Source organism: Oncorhynchus keta, chromosome 17 (assembly GCF_023373465.1).
Source record: "Oncorhynchus keta strain PuntledgeMale-10-30-2019 chromosome 17, Oket_V2, whole genome shotgun sequence".
NCBI lineage: Eukaryota > Metazoa > Chordata > Actinopteri > Salmoniformes > Salmonidae > Oncorhynchus > Oncorhynchus keta.
In genome coordinates this window covers 18,706,516-18,726,118 of record NC_068437.1, presented here as the reverse complement: position 1 = coordinate 18,726,118, position 19,603 = coordinate 18,706,516, and the positions used below count along the sequence as shown (strand labels likewise).

General features: G+C 42.4%; 1 protein-coding gene across 1 annotated transcript in view; it reads right to left on the bottom strand.

The window, feature by feature from the left end:
- The window catches only part of LOC118376621 (cytosolic carboxypeptidase 4), a 152,135-nt gene that overhangs the window by 119,965 nt on the left and 12,567 nt on the right, over positions 1-19,603 (bottom strand). Inside the window, exons 2-7 of the mRNA XM_052465645.1 lie at positions 16,963-17,033; positions 12,514-12,577; positions 12,168-12,314; positions 10,574-10,705; positions 8,693-8,786; positions 1,503-1,540 (exon numbers count right to left, since the gene is read on the bottom strand). Coding sequence (XP_052321605.1) covers positions 1,503-1,540; positions 8,693-8,786; positions 10,574-10,705; positions 12,168-12,314; positions 12,514-12,577; positions 16,963-17,033 — 546 coding nt within the window. The remainder of the gene's footprint in view (positions 1-1,502; positions 1,541-8,692; positions 8,787-10,573; positions 10,706-12,167; positions 12,315-12,513; positions 12,578-16,962; positions 17,034-19,603) is intronic.

The window sequence follows — 19,603 nt, the reverse complement described above, 5'->3', positions numbered from 1 at the left end:
TCTGACATCCTCCTTGAGAGAACAGGAAACCAGGAAAGTCAACAAAAAAAAACATCACAAAGCGTAATAAAGCTCCCTGTGGACTGCATAGACAAAGAGCAGCGACTGCACACTGGAAATTGCTGCTGAATGAAAGAGAATTAATTGCACCATCCCCGCCTAGGCGCACATCTTTAAAATAGGCTTCAGAGAGAACCAGGAGCCTAATGTTATTCACAAGTAGAATCGTTCAGCAACTGCAGTGCATCAACAGGTGCAGAGCCTGTATACACAAAGAGAGAGCTGAGGAGCTGAGTGAGGCACAGAGTCACACTGCCACCCACAGGTAGACCAGAACACCTCTCCCTGGCTGTTAGAACAGCTCAGAGCTGAGCAACCTCTCCCTGGCAGATTAATAGCTGAGCTTGTGTGTTTTTCATGCCTTTACGCATTTTGAATGCCCAGAGAAAACAGAATCTTCATTTTGTTGGGGGTGGGGATGCTTCCCTCGATGATTAAAGGAAATAACGGTTCTGTTAAAGCACACAGGGAGTAATATTAAAGTGATTTTTAACATTTACTACAATATCAATAGCTAATATAGCTTGTGTTATGAGCAAATATCCAGTGAGGGAGATGTGATATTAAATCAGTGTCTGACAAGCTGTAAAGTTGTGGAGAACCTCTGTGTAATCATGCCATACTGACTGTGATTGTGTTTCAACTGAGTGAATCCGACTGGGAAGGGGTGCAAGACATCAAATCAATTCAATAATTTCATGAAGATGATCACTCTGAGGGCTAACACAGACATGGAGATTGGATGTGTACTATTATCACCCAAGAAGATGTGAGCTAAGTGAAAATGAAAAAGACTTCATTTTGATCCCAATAGCATTGCTTGTCATATATGCATATGTCACCAATGCCTCTGTTAGCAGAATTGCTAAAACTGGTAATACATTTCATATCCATATTCAAGCCCCGGTCATAAAACAACTTCTTGGGTACTACAGAAGAACAGTCTCCTGTGTGCTCATTTGAAAAAGTAAATTGCCTGGAATATTATCACAATTATGTACAAAATGGCACTGAGCTAATTCACAGCTGGCTTCCCTATATCACTAAACCATATTTTGTGTATACGCTTCTATGCCTGCATAACATCAATAGTTATAAAACAACAATGGCTCGTAAACAGACTCGATAAAATGACCACGTTTGACCAGTTAATTAAGGGGTTTGATATCGAGAGAATAGATTCATTGTGTGGTCAAAACAAAGCCTGTGGCACAGACCATCTGACACATTACCCGGCTGGAGTCGAGGCTATCCAACACAAAATGCCACTCAATATTCCTCCCCATTATGATCCTGATTACTCCCATGGCCTTGAACTAGATCATCTGAGACAGCCAATAGCACAGTGGATTGGGATAGAACTATTCCAGACTGCTAGTATGGAAGGTAAGAGTTTATAAAGAGGAAAAAGGTATGAGTGAGAGGGGCTGAAGAATACTTACTTGAACATAAAAGTGCTGCCAGTGCATCGATTGCTGCCCTGTGAAAGAAAAGAGAAGTCATTTTACATACAACAGTGATTAAGGGCCTGCTCTCCTTCTGCAGAATAAAACCAAGAAGATGGGCACCTCTCCAATATCCCAGTCAGCATTTTATAGTTTACATAAGCACAGAGGCACCTGCTTTAGTAATGTCGAAATCCCTGTCACTGCAATCATAAGCATTTATTACCAGCAACAGAACTGCTGATTCAGGGTTGCAGACATATATTCTGCCACAACAGTGTGAACATAGATTAATTATGAATGTGGTTCTCTCTACATCCACATAAATCCTAACGTATAGCCCCCTGAATTAGGATGATGCAGTGGTGTGTTCTGTTGATCTAGAGCTGAGGTGAAGGGCATAAACAAGCCAAAACAAACAGTGTTGCATGCCGTCGCTGGGACACAGGAAATGTCATGCCAGCCAATTGTTGTCTGTTGATTGTCTTTGATCCACATTAAGAGGACACGTCTCCTGTGACATGTTCCATTATTAAGGATCAACAGTGTGTGCTTCCCCTCTGATGAGTCCACATCAATGCCATTCACACAGTGTGTCATATGTAGCCTATTAAATGAATCAGTTACCATGCTCTCAGTTTTCCTAATACGCCACACCGTCTCCCTGTCTCAGACTCAAACTGAAACAGTTTAACACAGGCACCTAACAGTGCTGTATATTAAAGAGCCCGTGGGGATATCTGATCGGAGCGGTGAAAACGAATTATCCGGGCGATTTCTTCTACCTCGAAATCACATGAAAAATGGGACTAATTTCAGCCTGTTTGAACAGGGGTCATAATAAAGTTGTTCCTCACAGCTGTGGCTGTTGTTGTTTCTACGGGGAATACAACATGCCTCTGGACAGATCCATGATCACACACACACACACACACACACAGAGGTGATCCTCAGAGGGGGAGAGAGTCTTGTTAATTTTGTCCTTGAAAAGCTTCTTGGTCATATTAAGGCTTAGCTCATAGCCAAAGGTTAGCCCTGCGGATCGCCTCTCATCAACTACAGCTTGTTGTGTTGAAACCCAGCTGGCTGTGACATTGTCAGCCCTCAGTAATGTGGTTGCGATGCAGCCATACAGCACTGGGGCTCTCCCTATGGGTAGTAAGTGCTTATGGTGCACAGTCAACACTATAGGCAACAAAAAGGGAAATCTGGATGTATTGCGTTTTCTATACCATGTTGGGGAAAGGCTATGAGGCCCAGTTCACTACATACTTGACTGATAAGCTTCTTCCTATTCCAACATGTGAACAAATAATTACATGTGTCAGAATTCCCATCAGAATCCAAGCTGGGAGCAGGGATCTCTGGTGCTGTTGATAGCAGGCACTACTAACAAATGTGTGTGTGTCTGGGTGCGTGTGACTGTTGCTTGTGTGCCTGTGTTTGTGCTTGGCCTGAGTGTGTTCCCTTGCATGTGTATGTGTTTGACTGTGTGCGTTAGTGTTTGCAAAGTATTATAACATTATGTCAAATTGAGTGAGAACGTCAGGTGTTCAAAATCCCCCCCTGCAGCCAAAGGCGGTGACAATTTACTTTCCATTTTACTTTGCACAGAAAGAGACTGCCAATACATATGCTCCCTGCCGTGATCCAACTCCATTAAACATGAGTAACCTACTTCCCTCTAAATGAGCTGCAGTGGAAAGTTTTGATGAATGCAGGTTCAGCAAGTTCCTCCTCTGCCCGGCCGGACTCTCGCTTTAAGGCACACATTTAATTACAAACCTGAGCCAGGCAAACGTATGCAAATTGTTCAATTTGTGCAGACACGAAAAAGGTTTCGCTTTTTCAGGGATTCAGTTTTTAGAAAATGTAAAACCTCTCTTGCTCATAGAGGGTAAAACTATTTTGATATAAGACAAAAATAATGTTTGAATCTATAAGCAACAACACACCTTCTGTTTTGGGCTCTTGGCTTCACGGTGGCACCACAGTAGGCCCATGCACTTTAGCAGTACTCCTGAGTGAGGCTATACTTTGTTAACTCATAAGACACAGTTAGCGTAGATAAATTAGGAATTGAACTGTCCAAGTATACTATACTCAAACGTATGTATAGTATGCAAGTTCATGTTGAAATTGAGTGGTGGTCCATAGTCTGCAGTCATGCAAAGTGATGACAGAGTGAGTGATTTTATAGCAGTATCTGTGAACTAGACCCACTGGGCGCACACTGGTTTAATCAATGTGGTTTCAACGTAATTGGTCAAAATATTGTGATGTGGGGCGGCAGGTAGGCTAGTGGTTAAGAGTGTTGGGCCAGTAAGCGAAAGGTTGTTGGTTTGAATCCCTGAGCAGACTAGGTCAAATATCTGCAGATATCCCCTTGGACAAGGCACTTAACCCTAATTACTATTGGAAGTCATTCTGGATAAGATGACAATACATTGGATTTGTTAAGGAGCCTGTTGGTCTGAGACTTAGCGCTCCGGTACTGTAGATTAAGGGGAGAAGACAAGATAAAGAAGGATTTTTAAGCATTGAGACGTAGGTTGTGTATCTTTGCAAATCAAAGGGTGAATGGACAAGATAAAAGATTTAAGTTCCTTTGAACTGGGTATGGTAGTACGTAACAGGCACACTGGTTTGAGTGTGTTAAGAACTGCAAAGGTGCTGGGTTTTTCACACTCAACAGTTTCCCTGTGTGTATCAAGAATGGTCCACCACCCAAAAGACATCCAGCCAACTTGACATAACTGTGGGAAGCATTGTAGTCAACATGGTCAGCATCCCTGTGGAACGCTTCCGACACCTTGTAGAGTCCATGCCCCAACGAATTGAGGCTGTTCTGAGGGCAAAAGCGGTGCAACTCAATATTAGCAAGGTGTTCCTAATGTTTTGTACACTCAGTGTATATTGGGTGATTGAAATTATTTTGTAATTTGATATTTGATTAGGCATATTTTATTTGACCTTGGTTCAATGCTGACAGTAGAACGATATTTTTCAATCAACAGCATTGTTTCAACATCATGCCATAAACCCAAATAAAGATTGAAGTAAGTAATAAAAAGTGTCGATAGATTCCTGCCTGAACAGTGACTCCTACTGCTATACGAGGGGTAATACACTGCAGTGAGAACAAGTCTACCATCCAGATGCCTACCTCTAAGTATCAAATCAAATCCAATTTTATTGGTCACATACACTTGGTTAGCAGATGTTAATGCGAGTGTAGCGAAATGCTTTTGCTTCTAGTTCCGACTGCGCAGTAAAATCTAATAAGTAATCTAACAAATTCACAACAACTACCTTATACACACAAATACACACAAATGTAAAGTGATGAATAAGAATATGTACATATAAGGATTGGATGGATGAGTGATGGCGTGCTGCATAGGCAAAATGCAGTAGATGGTGTAGAATACAGTATATTCATATGTGATGAGTAATGTAAGATATGTAAACATTATTAAAGTGACATTATTTAAAGTGACTAGTGATATCTTTATTAAGTTTGTTTATTTAAGTGGCCATAGATTTGAGTCTGTATGTTGGCAGCAGCCTCTCTATGTTAGTGATGGTTGTTTAAGTATGATGGCCTTGAGATTGAAGCTGTTTTTCTGCCTCTCGGTCCCAGCTTTGATGCACCTGTACTGACCTCGCCTTCTGGATGATAGTGGGGTGAACAGGCAGTGGCTCGGGTGGCTGTTGTTCTTGATGATCTTTTTGGCCTTCCTGTGACATCGGGTGCTGTAGGTGTCGTGGAGGGCAGGTAGTTTGCCCCCGGTGATGCGTTGTGCACACCGCACTACCCTCTGGAGAGCCTTGAGGTTGAGGGCAGTGCAATTTCCATACCAGGCAATTTCCATACCAGGCATACCAGTGATACAGCCCGCCAGGATGCTCTCAATTGTGCATCTGTAAAAGTTGTGAGGGTTTTAGATTACCAAATTTCCTCAGCCTCCTGAGATTGAAGCGGCGCTGTTGCGCCTTCTTCACCACACTGTATGTGTCGGTGGACCATTTCAGTTTATCTGTGATGTGTACACAGAGGAACTTAAAACGTTCCACCTTCTCCACTGCTGTCCCGTCGATGTGGATGGGGGGGGTGCTCCCTCTGCTGTTTCCTGAAGTCCACGATCATCTCCTTTGTTTTGTTGGCATTGAGTGAGAGGTTATTTTCCTGACACCAGACTCTGAGGGCCCTCACCTCCTCCCTGTAGGTTGTCTCTCCGTTGTTAGTAACCAGGCCTACCACTGTAGTGTCGTGTGCAAACTTGATGATTGTGTTGGAAGCGTGCATGGCCATGCAGTCATGGGTGAACACGGAGTACAGGAGAGGGCTGAGAACGCACCCTTGTGGGGCCCCAGTGTTGAGGATTAGCGGGGTGGAGATGTTGTTTCCTACCTTCACCACCTGGGGGCGGCCCGTCAGAAAGTCCAGGACACAGTTGCACAGGGTGGGGTTGAGACCCAGGGCTCAAGCTTAATGATGAGTTTGGAGGGTACTATGGTGTTAAATGCTGAGCTGTTGTCAATGTACAGCATTCTTACATAGGTATTCCTCTTGTCCAGATGGGATAGGGCAGTGTGCAGTATGATGGCGATTGCATCGTCAGTGGACCTATTGGGGCGGTAAGCAAATTGGATTGGGTCTAGGGTATCAGGTAGGGTGGAGGTGATATGGTCCTTGACTAGTCTCTCAAAGCACTTTATAATGACAAAAGTGAGTGCAATTGGGTGATAGTAATTTAGTTCAGTTACCTTAGCTTTCTTGGGAACAGGAACAATGGTGGCAATCTTGAAGCATGTGGGGAAAACAGACTGGGATAGGAATTGGTTGAATATGTCCGTAAACACACCAGCCAGCTGGTCTGCGCATGTTCTGAGGATGCAGCTATGTATGCCGTCTGGGCCGGCAGCCTTGCGAGGGTTAACATGTTTAAATGTTTTACTCACGTTGGCCACTGAGAAGGAGAACCCACAGGCTTCGGTAGCGGGTCGTGTCAGTGACACTGTATTGTCCTCAAAGCAAGCAAAAAAGTTGTTTAATTTGTCTGGGAGCAAGACATCGGTGTCCGTGACGGGGCTGGTTTTCTTTTTGTAATCCGTGATTGACTGTAGACCCTGCCACATACATGTTTTAGCCATAGAATTGCGCCTCTACTTTGTCTCTATACTGACGGCTTGTTTGATTGCCTTGCAGAGGGAATAGCTGCACTGTTTGTATTCGGTCCTGTTTACGGTCGCCTTGCCATGACTAAAAGTGGTGGTTTGCGCTTTCAGTTTTGTGCAAATGCTGCCATCAATCCACGGTTTCTGGTTAGGGAAGGTTTTAATGGACACAGAGGGTGTGACATCTCCGATGCACTTGCTAATAAACTCTCTCACCAAGTCAGCGTATACATCAATGTTAGTGTCTTAGGCTATCCGGAACACATCCCAGTCAACGTGATGGAAGCAATCTTGAAGCATGGAATCCGATTGGTCAGACCAGCTTTGTATTGACCTGAGCATGGGAGTTTCCTGTTTTAGTTTCTGTCTATAGGCTGGGAGGAACAAAACGGAGTCATGGTCAGATTTGCCAAAGGCAGGGCGGGGGAGGGCTTTGTATGCGTCGCGGAAGTTCGAGTAGCAATGATCCAGAAAGCTACCAGCTCTTGTCGCGCATTCGATATGCTGATAGAATTTAGGAAGTATGATTCTTAGGTTAGCATTATTAAAATCCCCAGCTACAATAATGCAGCCTCAGAATGTATGGTTTCCAGTTTACTAGAGTCTAGTGAAGTTCTTTCAGGGCTGACGAGGGATCTGCTTGGGGGGGATATACACGGCTGTGACTATAATCGAAGAGAATTATCTTGGAAGATAATGCGGTCGGCATTTGATTGTAAGGAATTCTAGGTTGTGTGAATAAAAGGACTTGAGTTCCTGTATGTTATTGTGATTACACCATGAGCCGTCAATCATAAGGCATACTCCCCCGCCCTTCTTCTTACCAGAGAGATGTTTATTTCTGATGGTGCGATCCGTGAAGAAACCGGGTGGCTGTACCGACTGTACTGACAACATATACCGAGTGAGCCATGTTTCCGTGAAACAGAGAATGTTACAATCTCTGATGTCTCTCTGGAAGGCAACTCGTGCCCTAATTTCGTGCATCTTGTTATCTAGAGATTGGACAGTAATATGCTCCGAATCGGTGGATGGTGTGCTCGCCTTCTGAGTCTGACCAGTAGGCGGCTCCGTCTGCCTCTCCTGCAGCGACTGCATTGTTTTGGATCGGCCTCTGGAATAAGATTGCATGTCCGGGTGGAGGTCTGAACAAAGGATCCACTTCAGAAAGACTTATCCCTGTTCGTAATGATGGTAAGTTGACATCGCTTTTATATCCAATAGTTCTTCCCGGCTGTATGTAATAACACTTGAGAACTTCTGGGCTAACAATGTAAGAAATAATACATTTAAAAAAAATAATAACTGCATAGTTTTCTAAGGAACTGAAGCAAGTACCATGCTCAGCTTTGGAAACAAACTGCGCTCGATTCAGCTGAGCTATCATGTCAGCACATTTAGACATTGATGAGCTTCCATATAATTTTGCATCTCCTACCTAAATAAATTTGAATCATTTAAAGTACTTCCTATAACTTTTCTTAAACAATCTACATGTGAAAGTACATTTGGAATTAAGTTGCATTTATGAAAGCTACGTTGACATCTGATTTACTGTCATTCATCCATGGTTGATTGGATCTTCGGAAGATTAGAAGTAGTTACCATTAGCCTTATAAATAGAATGCCAAATTCATGATATTATTAATAAACTTTTACCTTGAGTAAATCTTCAATAAACATTACACCTCTCCTGCGACAATCATTTATTAGGCCAAAGCCTATTGATAAGGACACTAAGATTGTTAAATATTGTGTAACCACAGAGAATAATTTACAGCACTTCAGGAGAACTTATGGTTAAATCTTGGGCTATAAATCATATAGAGTGCAGTATTTGATTCACCCAGCACTTGGTTAGTCTCATTTTCAGTGCGATCTGATCCGTCTGTGATATGTGTAGTGCTTAGAGAATGCAACGGTGGGTATACTGTAGAGCTCTGGCTGTAGCTGTGGCATGTCTCTGGCACAGCCAATGACAGGTGGACATGATATACGATACTCACTTGACGGTGCGTTTGTGCCTCGTAGTGTGAGGGGGTATCAGTCTGAATATAACGTCCAGGCCTCGGTTTTGTCCCAGCAGCGTAGCTGTGGTGACTGAAAGAAATAGAAATGCCATTGATAATTGCATTCAATGGCTAGTGCTAATTCATAACGTTTCTCCTTGTCCAATTCCTTACGAGTCCAGAGTGGAAATCTACTGGCTTCATGGGAATTTCAAGAGACTTCAACTTCAACCAAAATTCTAACTTCCACCACATCATTTAGGTTTGCTTACTGACAAAACTTTTCTATTTACAGCGCCTACTGAAAGTCTACACACCCCTTGCAGAATCTTCCCACTGGGCACAGATGTCAGTTCATCGTCCAGTTTGGATTTACATTTGGTTGTCGATAAACGTGGATTCAAAGTGAAATCAACCGAAAATGTCACCTCGCCATTGGATTTAGGTTACAAGTTGGTTCAGCATAAACACATTGAATCTTTGGATTGAAACAACGTTGATTCAACCAGTTTTTGCCGAGTGTGTTCACATTTGCTGCCTTAAAATGTTATCAAAAAAGAGATTAAATGGTTTTCTTTTTTCCTATCAATCTACACAACCTAGTCCACATTTTCAAACTGAAAGTAAAATTATATAATGTTTCCAAATGATTAAGAAATACAAAATGAGGATGCATGTTTTCACAGCCCAGAGTTAATACTTAGTGGGAGCACCATTACAGCTGAGATTCATTCTGTAGGCCTATGCCCTTTAGCAGTACTACGAAGACACTACAGCCTCTCCTGAGTGAGACTCTTAGGGCATCATATGTCCATTGTTTTTACAAAATTGCTCAAGCTCTGTACATTTGGTTGGGAATAAGCGATGGGCAGCAAACCTTGTCTCTGATTTTCAGCTAATTTAAGTCAGGACTGAGATGAGACCACTCGGGAAAACTCAACACCTCTTGGAAAGCCATTCTGGTGTGTCTTTGGCATGAACATTTGTGTAATTGTCTTGCTGAAAAATTCAACTCTATCCCAGGGTTTCAAAAGACTGAGGCTGGTCTTCCTTGATCTTTTTACTGGGCTTTGCTCCTTCCATATTTATTTAGATCGTGACAAGCTCCCCAGTCGCTGCCAATGACAAGCATACCCGTAACATGATGCTGCCACCATAATACTTAAAAAATACATATATCCATCATTAAATTCCCAACCAAATGTACTGAGCTTGAACAATTTTGATCAATAAAAGGACATATGTTGCCTTAAGAGTTCAATTCTGACGAGAGTTCAATTAAAAATGACTCACAGCTACAATGGCTGCCAATGGTGCTTCCACCAAGTGTTAACCCTGGGGTGTGAAGACACACGCAATCAATAGTTCCTCCTTTTGTATATTGTAGTAATTTGGTAAATGTCCTATAATTTTTCTTTCACTTTGGATTAGGCTGGGTAGATCGATAGGGGAAAAACTCTAATTGAATCCCTTTCATAATTACATTTTAAGGCAGCAAAATTGGAAGATTGTGGAGAGTCTGGACTTTCACCAGTGACAGTATAAGCGACTCACTGACTGACAGTTTACAGTCATCATAAAAATGAGACCTTGTGACCATGTTGTTTCATCATTTCACATTTCACTGGTCAATATTTGGATACAGTATGGTTTCATTAAATCGTAATTACTATCCTAAATGAAGGGCACCAGCACATCTGCACTCAAGTCAAATATGTGGCGCCTCTTCAGAATGTAGACCTCCTCCATACTCCCTGAACTCACAGAGTCCCATAGAGATCTTTGTATTAATTCTGGATACTGCTGACATTGAGAGTAAATCACAAACCAGACAAAGCAGTGAAGTGTGATTGAAGCTTTAAGGGGTTATTGACCTACCAGAGGAGCAGAAAACCTGGAGGACCCAAAGGCAGGCTGCCGTCCTCCTGGTGTGTTTTACATTCTGTTTCAGCAGAGTCAGAGTTGGCAGCACAGCCTCCGCCTTCTCTGCCTTCATCCCAATACGACGGTCTGATCGAGACACACATAACACCACAGACAAGCAATCGGTAACCCTCAGATCTAATGATAACTGACCACCCACTGACACTGTTTACACCAGTGCAAATGTTTGCACAGTTATTTTTCAGAGAAAATGAAACATTCTATGAGGTAGAAAAACATATCAAATGAAGATAAAGATTTGATTAGTATAATTAAAACAGTTGTAGGCCTATGTGGTTTGCTTATTTTATCCGCCACTTAAAATAACAAGAAAACACTTCTCATTGTGAATCACCATAATGAAATGAATTCATGAATAAAAGCTGCTTGGGCGCACGAGGACAATATTTTCACTGAATGATATGCAATCCAAATACGCTATTAGATTGTCTATCTGCTTGAATGATTTCTCACTGCTTTTACACATGTGAATTGCCTGGCGGTTTGTGGAGTGGAATAGATCTGGTATGATTTTCTACTAATCACTGACACACAACCATGCTTAACCAGGCACAAAAATCCTAGTTTATGATACAATATTACAGCAATTACAGTGGAAAAACCACTTAGACCAACTTTCAAACGCGTCACTGGCTTTATTGGATATTGCATCAACATTCAAAGCTGGCATTTTAGTGATCGGAGGACACCCGTTAAATGTGAAGAGTCCAGTCATAGGCACCCATTAGATGACTGTACTATGCTCTGTAGAGAAGAGAGAAAAGGCTCACCGGCCCCTGAAGTACAGGGTAAAGCTTGGCTTTTACTGGAATGCAGGTGAGACCAATACAACTATATGTGCTGTTTAGCAGTAACATCATGAAGCAGGTGTGAAAGTAAAGAGTTGTGGGATCTAATTCAAGTAGTTATACAACCACATTGATCGATTATATTGCACAGCACCATATAAATTGACCATTGCTTCTCATTCTTGTCAAAATAGCTTGAGACCAAAATGGGTTTTTAGAAACCAGCTGATGCTGTTGATACCGGTTACCATAAATCCTTCATTAGCTTGGGTGACAATGAACATTGCAATGTATATGAATTGAGAAAGCTTCTCCTACTCATACAAGTGGCCACATGCCACTAGTGACGATATGAAGGTATGCATCCATGTCAGTGAAGCTTTGTCAGATAATGGATAACACGGATAACAGTCAGATGGACCTGTCAGCCTTTCTATTAAAAGCTGACAGACACCTCGCCCAAAGGGGAGAAAGCCATGATATCGCCATTATTTGATGTGGACTCACTTCCTGTTGACATTCTAAGATGGTAACTAAGAAAATCATCAAGCTACCCACTGTGTTGAAAGGTCGAGATCTACAGACCGTTTCACAACCTCTTACGACAACATGCAGTATAACTGAGACAAATAGCCATGTACTTTCACGACAACCGCTAAATAATGACATCTCCAAATATTGTATCACTTCACGTTCTTGTAAACTATATTTCCACTCCGATCTGTCAGTTGGAGCCTCACCTCTGTGTCCGACCTTGGCCAGGAGGTGCAGCAGGGGGAGGAGGATGGTGAAGTTGGGGGAGATGGTCCTGGCTGTGGTCACCAGGGCGTTTAGGAGGGCCTCGCTGCCCCCCTTCGAGATCATGTAGGTGATCCGTCTGTCTGTGCCTGGAACACACACACACACACAGACAGACAAATACACACACACAGACACACACACACACACGACACACACATAGACACACATACACACAACTAAACCAAAGAAGGGTAGTAGACTGTAGCTCTCTAGGGGGAGTAGACGTACCGTAGCATTTTATCTGCATGGAATTACTATGAATCTGAATCAACAACAGAGACTCACCAGCTGAAAGCAGCTCATCCAGCACATTGAGGATATTGAGGGTGCTCTCAATGTCCCCTGCATTCTGTGGGGAGAAGAGATCAACACTATGTCAAAACCTCAGCCAGACTGCTGCTGTTGTTTTCTGTAGTGTTGGCTGTAGAGTGGCAACTCGAAAGAGAGAACTGTCATTGGCATTGTTGTTGTATTTAACTATGTGACCATGCTCTCGACTGGCAACGCAAATGCATTTCTCAAGACCCAGCTGGGGAGCTTTGACTCAGACGTCTAATTTTGAGGATGAATTAGGTGGTGAGATCACTTAGGTCACAACAACACAGCGTGGGTCCCAAATACTGCAGCAGGCCCAGGTGCAGGAAACCGAATGCCCCAAGCCCAGCAGGGGCTGTGGTGCTGTGTTTAAAAGCAGCAGCAGATGACAGCCTTTCTGTATGGGGGGCACTAATCCCCAGAGAGAAGTCCCAAATCGCACCCTTTCATTATATAGTGCACTACTATGGGCCCTGGTAGTGCACTACATAGGGAATAAGGTGCTATTTGGTATCTCTGTAGACAGACAGCACCTAAACAGGCATGGTGATGAGGTGCGAATGGATCACCTACACGATTCAGGCCCAGACTTTGACATTTATAGCTGAGAGAATTCCTGCATGATAACAGGCAAGGAAAATATCGGCCTATACCGTATGTGCTGAGAAGGGCAACTTTGTTAGACAGGTGGCAGTATTATTATTTGATTGGGATGATTTTACATGTGGAAAGGGATAAGGTGGAAGCTGCGGACTCAAAGCCTAATAGTTGCGAGGTGCCAACTGACGGACCACACGGTAAACTGTAAAAATCTAAGAACCGTAAAGAAGGCTGAAACGCTGGTTCTTCAATAAACCACTGGGAGAAAGATACGCAAAGGAAGACATTATTGAACGATTGTACAGTATGTATGCACCTCTTTAAAAGTAAAGAACCCGAAAGAAATGAAAACAAATCACGTAAGTAAAATATTCTGAAAATAAACACTGCGAGTACAGCATTTCTGAAAAACTACAAGGGAAAACAATAACAGAACACATGAAATGATCTAGGGAAACTACTACAATGACCTTGACATTTAACAGTGCAGAAGATAGATTCTCTGTTGGCCTTTCTGCGTGCATACTCTACGACAGGTGTTGTCACAGAGGGAATAAGAGACAGGACCCAACACCCAACAGAGGTGATCTATTACAACTGAGCTGACATAAGGTGTAGCTGTGCAGAGCCATGTCTTTCTGTCACATGCACTTCAGAAGACCTTAGAATTGATGGTTGGTGGCCATTGGTTTCATTAAGAACTACTGACATTGGCATACTGTTACTCTCCATGTCTCTATCACATCAGATCAGACAATTATTTGTTTTACCTTTATTTAACTAGGCAAGTCAGTTAAGAACAAATTCTTATTTACAATGATGGCCTACCCTAGCCAAACCCTAACCCAGACAACACTGAGCCACCCTATGGGACTCCCGATCACCACCGGCTGTGATTCAGCCTGGAATTAAACAAGGGTCTGTAGTGACGCCTTTAGCATTGAGATGCAGTGTTTCACCTGTCCTTGTGCTTGTCTCCACCCTCCTCCAGGTGTTGCCCATCTTCCCTTTTATCCCCTGTGTATATATACCTGTGTTCTCTGTCTGTTTGTTGCCAGTTTGTCTTGTTCATTCAAGCTTAGCAGCGGTTTCCTGTCAGGTCCTATTTTTTCCCAGCCTTTCTTTGCTGGTCCTCCTGGTTTTGACCTTTGCCTGTCCTGACCCTGTACCGGCCCGCCTGACCTCTCTGCCTGACCCTGAGCCTGCCTGCCGTCCTGTACCTTTGCTTCACCTCTGGATTACTGAACCCTGCCGGTCCCTGACCCTGAGCCTGCCGTCCTGTACCTCTGCCTACCCTGGATTTTCGACCCCTGCCTTCCTTGACCTGTCTTTGTCTGCCCCTGTTTGCTACAATAAACAGTGCTACTTTGACAGTCTGCATCTGTGTCTTACCTTGATCCTTGATACTCTTACTGAACAAGAATATAAACACAACATGTAAAGTGTTGGTCCCATGTTTTATGAGCTGAAATAAAAGATCCCAGAAATATTTCATACTGTACAAACAAAAAGCTTATTTCTCTCACATTTTGTGCACAAATTTGTTTACATCCCTGCTAGTGAGCATTTCTCCTTTGCCAAGATAATTCGTCCACCTGACAGGTGTGGCATATCAGGAAGCTGATTAAGCAGCATGATCATTACACAGGTGCACCTTGTGCTGGGGACAATAAAAGGCCACTCTAAAATGTGAAGTTTTGTCACACAACACAATGCTACAGATGCCTCAGGTTTTGAGGGAGCGTGCAATTGGCATGCTGACTGCAGGAATGTCCACCAGAGCTGTTGCCAGCTGATGAAACTGAGTATTTCTGTCTGTAATAAAGCCCTTTTGTTGGGAAAAACTCATTCTGATTGGCTGGGCCTGGCTCCCTAGTGGGTGGGCCTATGCCCTCCCAGGACCACTCAAGGCTGCACCCTTGCCCTGTCATGTGAAATCCATAGATTAGGGACTAATGTATTTATTTCAATTGACCTTATATGAACTGTAACTCAGTAAAGTCATTGAAATTGTTGCATGTTGCGTTTATATTTTTGTTCAGTATATGACATGAATATATTAACTACTGGTGCTAGCAATACAGGCACCAACAGCCGCACACCAAGGCCAGTGTATTTGTGAGACTAGCCACTTAATGATAACAGTTGGCGACTGCTACTTTGTGGGGGGCGACACTTTGTCTCCGGCTAAGCATTGGAATTAATGGTGTTGTCAGTGTGCTCTATCATAATTCATTATCAGATTAGGATACATGGCTGGGAAGTGGATCAGAAATCAAATTAATATTTATTATTCAAATTAAGAGAGAACCTACTGTCTACTTTGGTCAAAATTAAAATTCTGTTTCTACCAACAAGCATGGTAAAAATTGTAATATTAAAAAAATTCAAAGTTGTCCATTTTTATATAAGAATACAAAGTTGTTTATGTTTATGTTGTTTATGTGTTGTTTACATTTGAAATACAGTTGGTTATAACGAAATTATATTTTCATACTATTTTCTAATTTCATACATTTTTACTGCAAATACACAACAAGCGTGAAGGCCAAAACATAAAACAGATTTGACATAATATGTAAAATGTAATTACTTACAAACTCGTGGGGGAAAAAAACGAATAGTCTACCAACATGCTTGACAACTGTGGTTCAACAGAACCAAATGCATCAACAGCACCAACAACATAACATTATGAAACTGGTTTTAAATGTGGATCCTGACAACCGCAGTACAGAGGGATCAGCTGCATTCACTGGGCTGTAGATAATATCTCACACACCATCCGTTCTATATTGTAATCCTCTGCTCCTCTCCCACCAGAACAGCTACAGTATAGCTAGCTATCCCCACTGACATCTGCCCGCCAGCCTTCTGCCGGCCTTCATACAGCTGGTCATGCATTTCACTTCACAAGCTTTTTCATACACAAGTTAATGTCATGTAAACTGCACAAACTGATTTATCAACTAGTTTAGCTACTTTAAATAAAGTGGGCACACACCAATATTGGAAAATATTTTTCACCATTTATTTAATTCAGTTAGGAGTGTATAAATTAAAGTATTCTCGACACTGACTAAGAGTACACTAAAATACTACGACTATACAATATACTAACATTTAAATGGAAATGTGTTTACCATCTCATAAAAATGATTTGAACACAATCTAAATTGAAAGTTACATTTCTAGAAGCTACACAGTAAGCTACATTATTAGCTGTCTGTGTAATACTAGAGTGATCTATGTATGCCCGGTGCTCATTTGTACGAACAGTGGCTGTTTGGCAAGTGAAAGTTGTGAACATGTTTCCAGGTAATGTTTTCTGGGTATTGATGCTTATGATCACCATTCTGAGACCTTGGAACTAAAAGGTTCTATCTGCAAAAATAGAATTCTGAGATAATTGATTGGCCTTAAAGTTCCCGAACCCTCATTGGTTTGAATGGTGTCAGTGATTTGTATTTAGTATTCTTTTGAACTTAACAACATGAATTGGGGTGTTTAGAGTACTATATACAGTAGGTAGAGAACATTGAACAGAACAAGGCTATGTCAATAACTACATTTTGACAAAACTGCAGATAGAACCTTATAGTCCCAAGCTCTCCATTTATCTTCCTCTTTCAGCTCTACGGAGAAAGTGCGTGTTGCTAGCCTAGCGTCCCTTTCCCGTCAGTCAGCAGATCCCCTGTCCACTTTATTTGGAGCGTTCCACTTTAGACTGCCATATCAGCGACCGTGAGCAAACAGAGACACAGTCACACAACGTGACAGGCGCACACATACACAGTCCCAGACCCAGTGTGTTCCTACCTGCAGAGTAGACAGGAGAACCTCTAGTCCGCTGGAGCTGCCGGGGGCTGACATGCTGGCCCGTACTCGCTCTGAAGGTACACAGGGGAAACAGAAAGGAAGATCAGGCTAGAATCAAGCCCACCTCACACATACACACAGACCCAGCCAAGGAGACTAGCAGCAGTAGCAGCGACACACAGTCTCCTTGTGGCTTAATTTAACAAGGAAGCCTAGTGGAGCTGTGAGAGAGGGGCATTCAGCTGCAGGCTGAAACTCTATCTCCACGGATAAATCCCTGTGCTCCATTTGTTGCTGGACGTTGAGATAAGTTTCCTATAAAAAAAGGCCTGACAAGACTCAGGGATTAAACGGAGCCCTGCATTCCACAGGAGGCCGCCCTAGTTTCGGAAAACACACAGGGGCTAGAGAGAGGAGTGTGTGTGTAGTTAGAACGTTTGGGTGGTGGGGGGAGCTTGACCAGACAAATGGGAAACAAAACAACTGGAAACAACTGTCTATCATCCATGTTAATAGTTAGTGTTTCGCCAGATGCATTTAAAAACTTTCAGGATGTTGGTTAGTAACTATAGACTGCCACAGAGTCATAATACCCATAAAACCTGGCGGTCTAACAGGGAAATGGTTCCAATCGTTTTTCCACCATTAACATTTCCCATACGGGATTTTAGAAACACTTCAAATAAGGGCTGTGTTTCGTGTAGGCATGGTGTTTTGATAACCATGTAAATCTCTCTCGTACAAGGTGACTTTTATCAACATATTCGGCTGTATTGATGCCTCAAAAAAACGAAATACTAATTAACTGCTAATGTGGCTATCATAAAGAACTACAAATGCCATGATGATCTGGACGAGACTGCTGAATCGAGGCAAATGTAAGAATCTCTGGATTAACTATCTAATGTTAGCTTAATGTAGTAATGCATAAATTAGCTACATTTCATGAAATGGAACATTCTGTAAACTGACCTGTGCAAGTTTTAAATTGACCCGATACCTGTTAGCAAAGTTGTCAGATAGAGATGACGTGCATGAGCTTGCAGGGATTGCAGTTTTCCATGATGTCTACTTTGATGCAAATTAGTATTTTTGAATCTGAGAGAGCTGAATATATTGATAAAAGTCACTTTGTCCGAGAGAGATTTATTTCCCTGCCTGACCGCTAGGTTTTATGGGTATTATGACACCTCCACTGTGGGGCTCTATTGAAGCTAACATGAATGACACAATGAGAACATGAAAGACATTACACCTATCCTTTCACTTTGCAACTATGGTAAAAGTGTCCGTTTTGTTTCCCATTTTGCAACACTAATGAACAATAGGTCACATCCATCCAGTGGTAACAACTATTTAATAAACAGCCACACAACCAACACATTAAGGTTTAATAGGAGATACAAACGCCACACGGTATTTAACTGCTTATAATGCTTAGTCTATTCACACTTACAGGGGATAAATGTCTCACATGCATAGTGGCATTTCAAATCTTCCACAGGCAAAGTGTGATTGGCGTCGGATTATTTGTGTTTGAGAAATATTATGTAGTGTGAATGGCGTCATGGGGATAGAGTGGTCGAGCTAACCACAGCAAACAACAAGGACACATTACAGTAGCAGATAGTTTATTAAACAAACCATTTGCTTAAATTGGAGATAGTTGTTAGGTAAGGGAAATCAACAATGAAGGAAAATTATTCCTCAATATTGTTTTCCATTGCTGTGTTAGATGAATTCATTTTTACCTGATTCAAATTTGATCTGCTGGTGTCAACCTATTTATGATTGTCCACATAATGCAAGTTCTCTGCATACCTAACTCTTTAACAGAAATGTGCGTGACACATACAGTGGCATACAGAAAAAGACTGAGAACTTTCTGCTTTAAGAAACGTTGCAAGCAACACATTCAGTGCTAAATGCTGTTCCACAAGTGAGCCAACATAGCCGACAGGGCCAGCAGGGCCCTCGGTGAAGATACTGTTACGAAAGCCCAAGCTGGACACGTTCTCATGAGAACGATCATACAAAGGTGAAGTGTCCTTGCTTTTGAAAACTGATACTCTTCTTCTTTAGGTTTCCCTTACGTTTACAGTGGTTGGGATTGACACGTCTTTGGCTCAAGCCCTTGTGAAGAGGGCAGCGTCTGGGTAGAACGAGGGGAGGGGAGCGACAATGGAGCCAATAAGGCAAACTCAAGCGCAGTTGGTGGGCTGACAGAAAAATCATCGCCTCAAATTGTACACACTGGCTTCTTCTAAAAAAAAACTCCCTTTAAAGGCCCACAGGAAGAGAATTCTTTCCCTATGACATTGGCCATCCTCCCCAAGCCCTGGATCATCTTTATAGAGCTCATTAAAATGTCATATAACGATGGTGTTTCATCAAATCATATGACAACACTGTAATGGGTCCTATTCCTCCTCAAAACCCCATCAGTGTATGGCTATGGAGAACAGAGTGAGTATGTATGAGCTGAGCTATTTTTACCGTGTGGATTCGAGAAAGGATGGACAGGAGAGGCTGTAAATTATGAGCGATGACAGCAGGGTATGTCAAGAGGAACTTTCTGGCACTAACGGATGAATGGAACATGGTGTTCGCTTTGAAGGAATATATGCAATGCTGAGGATAA